At 37.1% G+C, this 14,378-nt stretch overlaps 1 protein-coding gene across 2 annotated transcripts in view; it reads left to right on the forward strand.

Annotated features, from left to right (window-relative positions):
• Nucleotides 1-14,378, forward strand: part of LOC140160545 (nicotinamidase-like) — a 44,991-nt gene that overhangs the window by 10,487 nt on the left and 20,126 nt on the right. Inside the window, exons 5-9 of one of the 2 annotated variants that reach the window (XM_072183784.1) lie at nucleotides 1,093-1,207; nucleotides 2,140-2,274; nucleotides 2,854-2,986; nucleotides 6,197-6,387; nucleotides 7,686-7,969. The exons of the other annotated variant lie outside the window; for it this stretch is intronic. Coding sequence (XP_072039885.1) covers nucleotides 1,093-1,207; nucleotides 2,140-2,274; nucleotides 2,854-2,986; nucleotides 6,197-6,387; nucleotides 7,686-7,760 — 649 coding nt within the window. The 3' untranslated portion in view covers nucleotides 7,761-7,969. Of the gene's footprint in view, nucleotides 1-1,092; nucleotides 1,208-2,139; nucleotides 2,275-2,853; nucleotides 2,987-6,196; nucleotides 6,388-7,685; nucleotides 7,970-14,378 lie in introns of those variants that run through there. 2 annotated transcript variants of the gene reach the window in all.

A 14,378-nucleotide genomic window follows, 5' to 3' on the forward strand; every position in this document is an offset into this window, starting at 1 on the left:
CTAGAGAATGACTTGCAACAACAACATCATCATCATCATCATCATCATCATCGTCGTCTTCGTCACCAACCACAGCTACAGCAGCAAAATCAGCAACAACAGCAACATTATAACAACTACAATAAACATGACAGTAACCTCTAAACCTTCGTCCCCCGGGATCTACGCCTATGCAACTAAACCTTTAGTCTAGGGTATGTAGTTCTGGGTTGAATCAACAAATCCAAATTTTATTGGTAACATTTATCCAATAGTGCATTTAGAATTATGTAACTTAACGAGAGAGTGGTCCGTCCTTTGGAGGAGACGTGGTGGTCCCGTACACAGATATATAGTATACCTGTTCAAGTCAATCGCAGTCAGTTGAGAGAGTGTAAAACTACGGGCTTTCCCAAGTGTCGCTCTGGTTGGAATTTATTAAGATTATACCACATACCTTACCGAATGGATTAAAGCCATGATGTGTGATTTTGCTCTACACCGACGACCTCAATTTTTCTCGAATTCCTACTTTCTGCATGATTGTAATGCCCATCGGTGTACTAAAATACCATGTAAAATTACAGTAAAATTTTTAAATTTTTAAAACTTAAAAAAGTTTCAGATTTTTATCCACCGTGTTCACCGATCGAGTGATGGCTGACACGTCTCGTGCGCATGTGTATCATTGAATCATTGATGTATAAATTGTGTGTATCGCTTTTCGTGTGTTGGTTCTTACGTTATCACCGGATAGATACTTGTAGCTGTACATTGACAGAATGGTCGACTGGAGATCCGTCGGATAACGCTTTTTCAATGGGAAATGAACTTTGCTGCTTGGATGATGTCACGACGAGTTTTGCATTTATTCCGTATTGAAAAACGTGTTCCGACGGATCTGCACTCGACCGGCCTCTTGGTGGTACTTAAACAATGGCACAAGACCTTTAATTGTGAAGAAAATCCAAGGAGTGATTTGCAAGGAGGAAGAGGGATTTGCAATCCTCTCCGTTTATAGGACGTGTTAGAAAAACCCCTTCGGAAGATGAAGATGAGTAACATACTGGGCACTCTGTATCTGTAATCACGGTCGGTATAATTATTTCGCAGGTTGATAGAAACAGTAAATTTTGACAAAGTCATCTTTTCTCAAGACTGGCATCCCGACAACCACATATCATTTTATAAGAATCGGCACATAAGAAACTTCCATTCTTCAAGTCCGGTGAGTGTTTCGAAATGATCTGAGTATTAAAGCTCAAGAATATGCAAATTTAAGCCACAGTGACGTCTCCATGAAACAAATGTATAAAATGTAATACTGTAATGTAATGTCTCATGACGTCCTGTATAACTGGCATCCCCGACAACCACATATCATTTCATAAGAATCGGCGCACAAGAAACTTTCATTCTTCATGTTCTTCAAGTCTGGCTAGTGTTTAGAAAATCGTCTGAGCATCTTACAGCATATGCACTTTAAAAATAGTATCTTAGCATTGCAATAAGACACCTCTTGTGAAGCCGCTTCTGCGTAGCCTTGATCAAGGCTTCCTCCTCACTTTATTCTCTATGCCATTGGTCTGTGATGCCATGACCCATATATAGACTAGTAGTTTCATATGCTGGACTCCTTCAGATTTTTAGTCAGGTCAGATTTTTTGTATAAAGGACGAAATGCGGGTGATGGCTAGCTCATGAGTTAGGGAGGAAGCATGCCTGGGCATTTTGCTGGAACACTAGACTACCACTGCAGTGCACAGTATGCCTAGGGGTACTAGGTATGATAAGAGAGTCCATTATCTAGCCTAGAAAGTGAAATGTTAAATAGAATTTTAAAATGTCAAAGTTATGATGGTAAATAATTATTTTGAAAAAATAACTTCAACATTTTGGAAAGAAACAGGAATTTGTGAATGCTGCGGCAAAGCTTCCATGTAGTTTTCGTTCACTAACTAAGGACACCCAAGCACTTGAAGCAAGTCTAGTTCTGCGACACGTGTTATGTTTTCTGGTTAGATATGTTCTGCTGGAAGACACGTCTTAGCAATCAATGAACCACCTTTGATTAATAGAAACCAGAACGAAACACGTCAAATAAACACATTTCCACTCTTTCTCACAGTTGTTATTCCCTCGTTATCCATATTTACGCAGATTGCCGCTGAGGAAGCAAAACTAATCGACACGGTTGTTTTTGCCGGACATAATGGAGAACCAATTGAGCAAACTTTGTGGCCTGCGCACTGCGTACAACATTCAACTGGAGCACAACTTCATAAAGATTTGCAAGTAAGTGGATTTCAAGAAATGTGTATACTATTGAGCACGGTGGGTTTGCGGTAAGGCTGTTGGAATCAGAATCACAAGGTTGTGTGTTCGAACCCCATTAGGGCCAACGTGTTGTGTCCGTGGGTAATACACTCTCTGTCACTTGTTCCACTCCACCTAGATATAATGAGGAGCTGTTATTCTCTAAATACCTAAGATTAAAATGTTAATCTATTGGATTGCGATGAGGGACAAATCCAAGTTCAAGTTCAATTTCAATCTATTAGATTATGGAAGTACGAAGAATTTTTAATCTAAGCTTGGGTTTGTCCCTCATCGCAATCTCCGGTCGCAATCGAATATATTAAGTTTTTACCCTTAGGAATTTAGAGAGTAGGATGTAGTCATAACGGTGCCGTTATTGTTGGTAGCCACGTGGTGTGTTGTAATCGCAGTGACAGCGGAATAAATATAATTCACTTTGAGCAAGCAGAAAAGGCGCTATATAAAATGCCTACATCTAATGTGAAGATTACAAGTTGCTTTTCCCAGTTATGATTTAAATGGAAGAATGAGAGTTTTACTGTGGTACATTTTCAGGTAGAGGCGAATCATATCAGAGCTCGTAAGGGCACAAATCCAGAGCATGACAGTTATTCGGTACTTTACCCCACTCCAGAACCCAATAATAACACATCTGGACCTGCGTTAGTAAAACAACTAAAACAACAAGGTATGTCAAAGTTGGGGTGTCATTTCTACTTACTAATGCCAAGGCCACTTGTCTATTCTTCCATTCTTCTTTCTGGTACTGGTGGTACTTATTATTGACCTCTCTTCCCTCACGCACTTCCACATTGATCTTTTTCCATTCTTCTCTCATCCTCTTTCTGCAGTGTCCACGTCTCAGCTCAATATATGGCTGCACTCAAAATTGCTGACTTCACAATTCTCTTCTTTGTGTCCTAGTTTAGAAGGAATTCGTGTTTAGAGGAATTTCCTTTATATTGAACGCCACCTTTTTCCATGCAAATCGTTCCCTCTTCTCTGTCCGACTCCTCCTACCCCATGTAAACAGACTAGACTTACTACATGTACAGTGAACTATAATCAAATTAAGTAATTCTTGGCCAAACTGGAACACAGTGAACGCTAGTGGTTCCGCGATAAACACGCGAATATAGCGCGGTACAGAAGAAAGTATACACGCGCCTTACACTGCGTACACGCTTAGTACACTACATGGACGCAACGCGCATGTTCCAGTTTGGCCAAGAATTACTTAATTTGATTATAGGTATTTAAACTGCTTGACCGGATCCACCTTTATCCATTTATGGTGACGTTTAAAATCTTGATCTCTTCATCGCTTTGGTCTTCTTTACATTCAAGCTGTCCACCATTCTTTGCAGACTATTGCTTGGGCATTTGCGAATCACATCCTTCAATAAGTCAATTTCAACAGGTACACCCTCTTCTATCATGGCTATTCTTTTCATTGCACGTGTCATCATTATCTCCACGTACGATACCTATTGCTGCAGATCCCAGAGATATATTATCCCAGCAAACACAAAAACGTTTTCAAAACGTTTTAAATAAGTTATATTTTAGCTTTTGGTTTAGGTAAAAACGTTTTAATAATATTAAAATGTCGGGTTATATAAAGGTCATGGTAACGTTTTAAACAACAATATTTTGTTAATGTTTTCAAAAAATGTTATTGTAAACTATTTTTGCAAACATTTTTGCCAAATATTTTGTTAATACTTAAATAACATTATGTTAAAATATTTGAACCCAGCAAACACATGTTCTTAAAATGTTTTTTCAAAACCTTTTAATAACATTTAAATGTCGGGTTATATAAAGGTCATGAAAACGTTTTTAAAACGTTATTGCAAATATTTTAGGCAAACATTTTCGCAAAATATTTTTTCACCCCCAAAATAACATTCTGTTTAGAAGTGTTCAAGAATGTTTTTGGAATGTTATTAAAACGTTTTTATACCCTTTATATAACCCGACATTTAAACGTTTTCTGTAAAACATTTTTGTTTGCTAAGCAGTAGATTATCAAAAAATGTTTTTTAAGGTTATGAAAACGTTTTATACTCTTAATATACCCTTTATATAACCCGACATTTAAACGTTTTCTGACAGCCTTTTATAACCTTTTGCGAATGACGTCGAAAACGTTTTGTGTTTGCTGGGATGCCCAGCTGCTACTCTGTGGCTAGAGAACCAGTGCTGTACCAATCTTGTACCAGTTTACTGCATGTGTGATTCCGATGTATGTACTCTAGAGTACACAAAGGTACTCTATATAGTACCAATGAAGTAGCTAGACAGCAGTGTACCTCTGGGCGGCAGCAATATAAACATGTATATTGTAATTAAGAAGAACACCGTACCGGCGACAAGTCCTTTACGCATGGAGCTCCATCTGGCACTTTCACCTCTCTGCCTCTTGTCCCATATATGTTTGGCTTATCAATCATCTGTGTCTCCGGTCAACTCCAATCCTCTTCAGAATGTTTGACAGCTTCACCCAGGCTACTCTATCAAAAGCTTTGTTAAAATCAACGAAGCAAACACATTACTCCATTGTCATCTTTCTTGCTGAGTATCCTCATCACTTCAATTGCTTCCCTGGTGCCAAGCCATTGCCTAAAGCCAAACGGGGTTTCTCCAATAAAAATCTTTTCGCAGAATGACCTTTGATGCACGCGGAATCATGATGATGGTTCTGTGGTCTTTGCAATCTGTGGCAGGTTGGTTTCCTTTACGAAAACTCTATCAATAGATAGGCTTATATCAAATAATCTAGATGTATTGTGTTTCAGTTTTATGGAGATGGGGTTGTGTGTGTTTGTGAGTTAAAATACCAGTCATGATGCAGTCATGTCTACAGTAGAATTCATCTCGACCTTTGCAGGACTTAACCCCATTTAAAGCTATTAAACCAAGATAACACTCATTGAAACAGCTCAACTGATTAAATCGGATCTTCTCTGGTTGTGCACAAGTAGCCTACAATTAAGTGTCTGTTTTCATGTGCGATATCGCAATAAAGCTGGTATTCATAGCTTCAGTTGGGTAACCGATTATAAAGGAAACGAAAGGAAACAATGGTATGTGTGGCTTTGTTCACGAAATCAGACAATGGCGTGCTTTTTGTAAACCAGCATTCTTGAAAATGAGCAACATAATGATTGTTGACTTAACACGGTTTGGAAATAATTTCTTCATATTTTTGGTGTTATCTGTCGTTTACATGTCCTTCCTAAAACACAAAAGTACGACCCTCTCCAAACACCTAAATTAGCTAAAAATTTAGGACATGTTACAAAACTATATTGTCTATAATTTTAGAAGAGTACTTTTAATATTGGCCGGTTATTTTTCACACAGCGACGTTAACTAGGCAATGTACTATTACCTATAACATTAACTAAAACACCAAAGTACGAATATTTCCAAACATCTAAATTAGCTAAAAATTTAGGACATGTTAAAAACTATATTTTCTAGAACTTTAGAAGAGTACTTTTAATATTGGCCGGTTATTTTTCACACAGCGACGTTAACTAGTCATATCCCCATACTTTTAACGTAGGGCTATTTGTAGAGGTCACGCGTTAATGGGAAAGAGCACTGTGTATTGTGTATAGGAAAACGGACAGTAACTGCAGTATGTATACTTTAAACACTGCACTCCTTTGTGTCCGTATCACACTTCAATGTTTATAGAGTATAGTCTTAGCAAATACATGATCTTCCTTCATGTTAAAGCAACCAATGTACATACATTTGTTATTTTAGACATATTTGTTGTCGAATGTTTAGATTTTTGGCAAGTCATTTATAAAAAAGTGCCTTTTTTAATACAATACAATACCACAATAATCCAAAGAATTATGTCAATTGTTTCCCGTATCAGGTATAACAGATCTGTACATATGTGGTCTCGCGTTAGATATCTGCGTCGGATGCACCGTATTGGATGCCTGTCGGTTAGGATTTAGAACCATTGTAGTAGAAGATGCTTCTCGTATGTTAGACGAAGACAGAACCTTAAAGATGAAGAGAAAAATGAAAGCTGCTGGATGTCTTGTGGTAACAAGTAACGAGGTTAGTGAATGAATTATTATATTCATATAGTGAGAGACAAAATGACACATCTATATACAAACAGTTAAACCTGCGGTATTTTCTTTTATAATTCAATTGGTTCAACCAGGCCTGTACGCAGGATTTCATTTGGGGTGGGGGTGTGTGCTGATTTTGAAAAAGTGGACTTTTTTCCAAGTGGGTGGCGATTTTGTGAAAAGTGGAATTTCTTCCCAAACTTTGGACCTTTTTGGTCCCAAAAAGCGTAAAAAACTTGATTTTTTTGTTCGCTACGCTCGCAAATCCTGAAATTATGGGACTTTTTGTACACTTTTCCAAATTGGGGTGGGGTGCGTCGGGGCATCAACTTGTCCTGTTTCAATACACCCCATATATTAGAGGGAGTCTACCAGGTTTTCTGTTTCCATGTTTAGGTGTATAGATCAGCTTGGCTTACAGGATCGTTTATGCTTCTGTACGCATGCCCAGCGAAACGTGTCCTCCTCTCTCTGATCTTCTGTGGGAGTTTCAGGAGCTCACCATACAGCTCTTTGTTCGTGATGTGCTGTTTTCAATTGATGTTGTATACTGCATATACACACAAACACACCCCCATGCACCAATCTTATAGCATTTTAAAATTCATAATTGCTTCCATTTTATGCGTGTGTGGTTTTCAGAATCTTATTGTCATTTTGTGGTATGCTCAGCCCGAGAATGGTTTATATCAAACAGCACTCTACTCGAGCTAATCGATCTTATTCTGCTGACCTTATAGTCATTAATAACAAAAACTTTAGCAAAATGATTAAGAAGTTCTTGTTTATTGTTGAATCTCACGTTTACCTCTGTGAAGGAAACGATTTTCGTCGCGCAGCACAGCAATCCAAGTTAACCCGCGCAAGTTAACAACGTTATTTATTCGGAAGAGAACACGGGGATATTCTTGCACGTTTCTGAACATGTTGAACACGGGAAATGTGTATTTGCTTGCTCTGCAACATAAATTGCTGGCTCATATGACAAATCCTTCAAATCAAGTTTGTGGTTATCACCTTGTGCCACAGAGCTGCACATGTTCTGAGTTTGTGGTTATCAACTTGTGCCACAAAATTGGCCACGTTGTAACTTTGTGGTAATTAACTTGCCACAAAGCTTCATACGTTACAAGTTTGTGGTTATCAACTTGCGCCACAAAGCTGCACACGTTGTGGTAATGTGCCACAAAATTGGACATCCAACTTTGTGGTAACTAATTTACCAAACTTTACAGGTTCCAAATTTGTGTAATCAACTTGTGTTTGCCATTGTTTTTGCAGGTCAGCGATATGGTATCTGGACTTGTTCGACATCCAAAACTTGCACACGTTACGGAGTTAAATATTATAACGTGATCGATCGCGACCCAATGCTGTAAACCACTGTAAACCAAGAGAGGGTTTGAAGAAAATAATTTGACATTAAGTTATCTTGTAAAAACATCAAACATTCCATCTCAGCAAAAGCAATTCTACGTAGTTGAAAATAACAGTTAAAGTAACTATTACGAAAACAAAAACAAGCTTCTGTACTTTTACGCAGAACTCTTAATTTGTTTTCAACACCTAAATGGAATCGGCCAAATGTGTTGTCTTTGTAGGTCAACAGAGCAAAGTTCGACATATTATCATAATTTTTAAATATGTCCTCCCATAGAACTGCGTGTTAAATGGCCAAAGTAACCAGTGGGGTTTCTTTCACTTTACCTTGTTATTTCAACCTAAAATGGACAGCAAGCCTTCCCGTCAGTTATTACTAATATTATTTCAACATTTTGAATAAATAACAAAATCAAAATTTGACGGCAATCGTACATTAAGGCTTTAAATTATACAATTTTAGGGGGGGACGTGTTTTGTGTATAATTCTACAATCAAGACAATAGAATATGATGATTTAAAGATTATGTAATGAATTAAAAACATTGCACAAATATTATTAATTTGGTTTTAATCAAGTCGAATTTCAGTGTTAAAACAGTCTTTTAAATAATATTATTTATGGTTATCCCGCTAGTTAGTGTAATCTGATCAATTTTTGAATATCTCGTGATACCCGTAAATCTGTACAGTGTGGGCCAAAAACAACTTTACCCAATTTAAAAGGTTCATATCTCAAAACTGAAAAGTCTGCTGCAAATTGTTTTCACATATTAGTAAAGAACATCTTCTTTAGAGTATTTGGTGAAAAAACTATCCCAAAATGTATTAAATTAAAAACGTGACGCTAGTTTTAAATCAAAGAGTCAAAATTAACTTTGACCACGCGAAGGCCTACTAGCTGTCGCGTCGCATCACTTGTAATGGCGAGTTCGATATATATAGAATGAGAACCACTCAGTATACGCACAAATTTGTTCAGCAATTTTATATAACACAATCAAATAATTCAAACATGAACAACTTAAATTTCAAGCTATGATATTTCATCATGATATGCAGCTTTCATGCTGCAAAGATAAACGCAATTCTCTTCAAATATGCGCAAAGCAATTGTAACCTCAGACCTGATTTTTTGTCATTACGAAATGTTATCTACAAGAAAGTTTAAGTTATTGAACTTAATGCGTTCGTGGTATGTTCGGCAAATTGTTGCGTCGACAACTGACTCTGGGGTTAGCTGCAAGTTCCCTTTGAAGCGCTGCAATATAGCAGCTGAACGAACAGTTCTTGGACGTCCGCTTCGTGCTTTGCATCTATTCATCACACTTCCGAGGTTGTGAAAGTTGTTCGTATTTCGAGTTATGGTAGATTTCGGTGGGGTCTTACGTTCGGGAAACGAATCCAAAATTGACACTGCACTACCAAAAAGCTTTCTGTACTTAATTAAGTATACCTCTGCCATAAAAGTCATCTCTTGTGTCGTGAATTGCCTTATCTTGACACCTTGCAAACCTATTTAGAAATAAGCCACACAGTCACAAAATGCACGAAGGCCTATTTAAAATTCAAAAATTGCGCCAGATAAAACCTTTGTAATTGTGTAATTTTTATGCTAATTGTTGGTCAATGACAGGAGTGAAGTTCGAGTACATGACAAGTAAATGGGGTTAAAATCGATTGTATTTGTTTCATGCATGTAAAACAATCATCACTTTTCAAAGACAAGCCAAACGTGTTTACCAATTACATGTATGCCTAACGCATATGTATGCCGTACTCTTAGCATCGGACACATACCATTGAATTACGTGTGGACAAAGTGATTTTTGACCCTCGGACGTAAAACTAGCACCATTTTGTTAATTTAGCTTCTTTTGCTTTCATTTCTTCATCACATATTTTTGGAAATATATACATTTAGAATATGTAACAATATTATGAATAGCTCTTCTACAATTTGAGCAACCACTCTCTGAAATTGGGTAAAGTTGTTTTTGACCCACACTGTATAGATTCCATGTATCACACCGGAAGGCCGGTGTTTTTGTGCAACAAAAAGGGGCTGTTCGTGTCTTTATCGCCCTTATACGCGGAAAGTATCAAATTTAATGAATTAACACTTCCTATTTAAAGTTGTTGTCACTCTTAAAAGAGCTTCAGATATGAGCCATGTACGCAGTATGGCGTATGTGTAACGGGCATTATTAATATAGACTTTTGTGAAATAATTCTGCGTTTTTGAATCGGAAATTGTCACGAAAGCTTCATGCCATGACGTATTTCTCTTGCATTTGATCATCTTCTACTCTTCCCTAGAAAAAAATCATAATACCAAATCTAAACACCATGACGGGAATTCACCATATCACGTCCAGCTCACATTGGGCGCCCCATTCCTTTTTAAAGGAATTTTATTTACCTCAACATTTGGTTGGAGTATAATTGGAACTATGACGTCACAATGTTAACTTATTCTGTCGCCAAAAGGTGATGGATTCACTATACTTCAAGGAAGTTTTCCAGCCCCATCCCCTCAATGTCGAAAAGAAATCTACGCCACTGTACACAATTATGTATAATATATTATATTATTATTCTTAACAAATGCTCTTTCATAAAATGTCTTTAATGAATTGTAAATAAAACAATATTTGTAACTCGAGCTTTGCTAACTGTTTTGATTCATTACGTTTGATTATGATTCTTTCTGCTCCTACTCCTGCTCCTCCTGCTCCTCCTCCTCCCCTCCTCCTTTATATGCACTGTAAATTGGCCAGAACACATGGAACGCGTTCATTAATGTAACGATTTTTTAACACATGACACGTATTCAACTTATTTAGAGAACACTAGTGTGAACACCTGAGACGTGTTCATAAGATACAGTTGAACACATGACACATGTGTAATAAGTGTTCTAAAATATTTCAGAACATCAGTGTTCAAACTAGAAGAACACCGGTGTTCAAATGAAACAAAGAAAGACATAAGGAAATAAGAAAACGCGTCAAGTGTTCAAAAGGTGTTACATATGTGTTCTAAGTTTTGAAAATGTTGTCTTATTTTTCAGTCAAATATTAATGTAACAATGTTTCCTTTTTGTGATAGTGCTAGGTAAGGAGACACTATTTAAGGCGAATGAAATTGATGGGCAAGTACCCTTAAAGGGACATTCATTATTATTTTGGAGCAGTATGAAATTTATGTTTGTATTTCCGATGTTACAGAACTCATACAAAGATTCTTATCATTTGATTGGTCAATTACTATTGATTGTTTTTGCTACTGCACTCCGCGAAAGTGCAATAGTCCATTTTCCACTCACGCGCAGCTACCATGGCAACGATGACCACACCGATTAGTCAATTGTGTCGGCGTACCTTCTAAAATAAATACAGTTTGTAATATTTTTTAATTTGTTTCGTTTCTCTGGTGATTCATGAAATTAAGTCACTTAATTTAAAGGAGTATTTTGTGATCCTAGCATCCTCTATTTATGTCATTTTTCATTAGATATCCACGAAAAAACCTATTCCCAAAATTTCAGTTGATTCTGATTTTGCGTTCGCGAGTTATGCATGATTATGTGTATTACACTGCTCCATAGACAATGCGTTGTAATTTCGTTCTGGTGCACCAGAACGAAATTCAAATTTCACGATATCTTTGCTAAACGAATTAATCTGCAAGAAATAGTTTGTACATAAACATTATGTAGCCAGAGGTTTCCAGTGATATAAAAATCTCAACTTTTTTTGAGAAAAGTGGTGGGATGGGGCTGTGGATCACGAAATGCCCTTTTAAGTAGAAGAAAAATAATTTTTATATGAGTTTACATAAAACAAATATTGAATATTTTTATTCGTTCAATGGAAAGAATATTTTCATTCAGTGAAATATGACATGTTCCATTCAACTCGGCAAGGCCACGTTGAATGGAGCAGTCCATATTTCATATCATGAAAATATTCTTTCCAGTGTGCCAATATTAAAACATTCAATATTTGTTTCATAAACATAATACATGTACATTGTATATCCCTAGCGATGACCTTTACTCTGTCACGGTTGACGATTTGTGACATTCCTCAATACATTGAACTTCACAGTTGTAGTATACATGGTTAGGCTTACTACAAATACCAGTCAAAACACAAACTATATAAACACGTTTAACAATATTTTGCTTAAATATATGCAAAAACTGTCATCAAGTGCGTAAAATCAGTAACCACACCAGTATAAAAGTTGATGCAGTAAGCTATCAAAGCTGGTAGAATGAGCAAGGAAAAATGACAAGCAGTGCAAAACATGAATTAACACTTCCTATTTAAAGTTGTTGTCACTCTTAAAAGAGCTTCAGATATGAGCCATGTACGCAGTATGGCGTATGTGTAAAGGGCATTATTAATATAGACTTTTGTGAAATAATTCTGCGTTTTTGAATCGGAAATTGTCACGAAAGCTTCATGCCATGACGTATTTCTCTTGCATTTGATCATCTTCTACTCTTCCCTAGAAAAAAATCATAATACCAAATCTAAACACCATGACGGAATTCACCATATCACGTCCAGCTCACATTGGGCGCCCCCATTCCTTTTTTAAAGGAATTTTTATTTACCTCAACATTTGGTTGGAGTATAATTGGAACTATGACGTCACAATGTTAACTTATTCTGTCGCCAAAAGGTGATGGATTCACTATACTTCAAGGAAGTTTTCCAGCCCCATCCCCCTCAATGTCGAAAAGAAATCTACGCCACTGTACACAATTATGTATAATATAATATATTATTATTCTTAACAAATGCTCTTTAATAAAATGTCTTTAATGAATTGTAAATAAAACAATATTTGTAACTCGAGCTTTGCTAACTGTTTTGATTCATTACGTTTGATTATGATTCTTTCTGCTCCTACTCCTGCTCCTCCTGCTCCTGCTCCTCCCCTCCTCCTTTATATGCACTGTAAATTGGCCAGAACACATGGAACGCGTTCATTAATGTAACGATTTTTTAACACATGACACGTATTCAACTTATTTAGAGAACACTAGTGTGAACACCTGAGACGTGTTCATAAGATACAGTTGAACACATGACACATGTGTAATAAGTGTTCTAAAATATTTCAGAACATCAGTGTTCAAACTAGAAGAACACCGGTGTTCAAATGAAACAAAGAAAGACAAGGAAATAAGAAAACGCGTCAAGTGTTCAAAAGGTGTTACATATGTGTTCTAAGTTTTGAAAATGTTGTCTTATTTTTCAGTCAAATATTAATGTAACAATGTTTCCTTTTTGTGATAGTGCTAGGTAAGGAGACACTATTTAAGGCGAATGAAATTGATGGGCAAATACAGGGGCGGCGCCACAGGGGGGGGCAAGGGGCAATTGCCCCCTATGATTTTCAAAAAGAGGTAAAAGGAAGAAAAGAGAAAGAGAAGAAAGAGAGAGAAAAAGGAGGGAAGAGAAAGAGGAGGGAGAAGAAGAAAAGGAGCCATTCCCCTCCCTGGCCATGGTTAGAAGGAGGAAACTCCCCCTTCGGACATCTTGCCCCTTGTGGAATGCTGACCTACGCGGTTTTAAAGTTGTTGGTTTTTATATTTTGGGTCCATTTTCGGCAAATTTTCCCCCAATAAAAGTCGCATGGCTTCTCTTGCCTTTTCTCCCAACTACTTTGGAAAATTCCATGCTACGTCACTTCCAGGCGCGGCAACACATGCAAGTCTGTATCATGCAGCAACTATTGATCATTATAAATAAGTTTATTTCAGTCCGATATCACACAACTTTTACAGGGTTTCATCACATTGTATATCCAAAACCTATACTAGAACGCCTCTCTCAGAAATAGTGTAAAAATTATGCACCAATATAAATAAGCAATTGGCTTCATTACGGCCGGCCAGGGGCGCAACCAGGATTTATAGGGGCTGATTTTGAAAAGGTGGACCTATTTTGGACCTTTTCCTAAAATTTTGACCAAGAAAGCATAAAAAAAACCCTGTATTTTCGCTCGCTACGCTCGCAAAGCTGACCTTCTCGGCTTTTAGTCATCATAGGGGGCGACAACCTATCTCCTACGCTCCTGAAATATTTCCAACCTCAAGACACCCCCCCCCATTCATATCATTTTAGCGTGCCAATTAATTAAAAAAAAACCCGGCATATCATAAACAATGCAACTGACTTAAGGGGGTACTACACCCCTAGCCAATTTTTTGCTTATTTTTGCGTTTTTCTCAAAAATTATAGCGCATTGGTGACAAGTAAGATATGTATATTATAGGGGCAAGGACTACAACTACTGCACTGAAAATTCAGCAACTCAAGGCAAGTAGTTATTGATTTATTGATCAAATATTGGTTTTCCCTCATTTTTGACTGTAACTCCACAACTGCTGTCTGTGCTGAAATAAAATTTCCAGTGTAGCAGTTGTAATCCTTGCCCCTATAATATACATATCTTACTTGTCACCAATGCTGTATAATTTTTGAGAAAAATGCAAAAATAGGCACAAAATTGGGCAGGGGTGTAGTACCCCCTTAACATAGGCCTACACCGCGTTGCGACCAGAGGCGTAGA

This window comes from Amphiura filiformis, chromosome 9 (assembly GCF_039555335.1).
Source record: "Amphiura filiformis chromosome 9, Afil_fr2py, whole genome shotgun sequence".
In the NCBI taxonomy this organism is placed as follows: Eukaryota; Metazoa; Echinodermata; class Ophiuroidea; order Amphilepidida; family Amphiuridae; genus Amphiura; species Amphiura filiformis.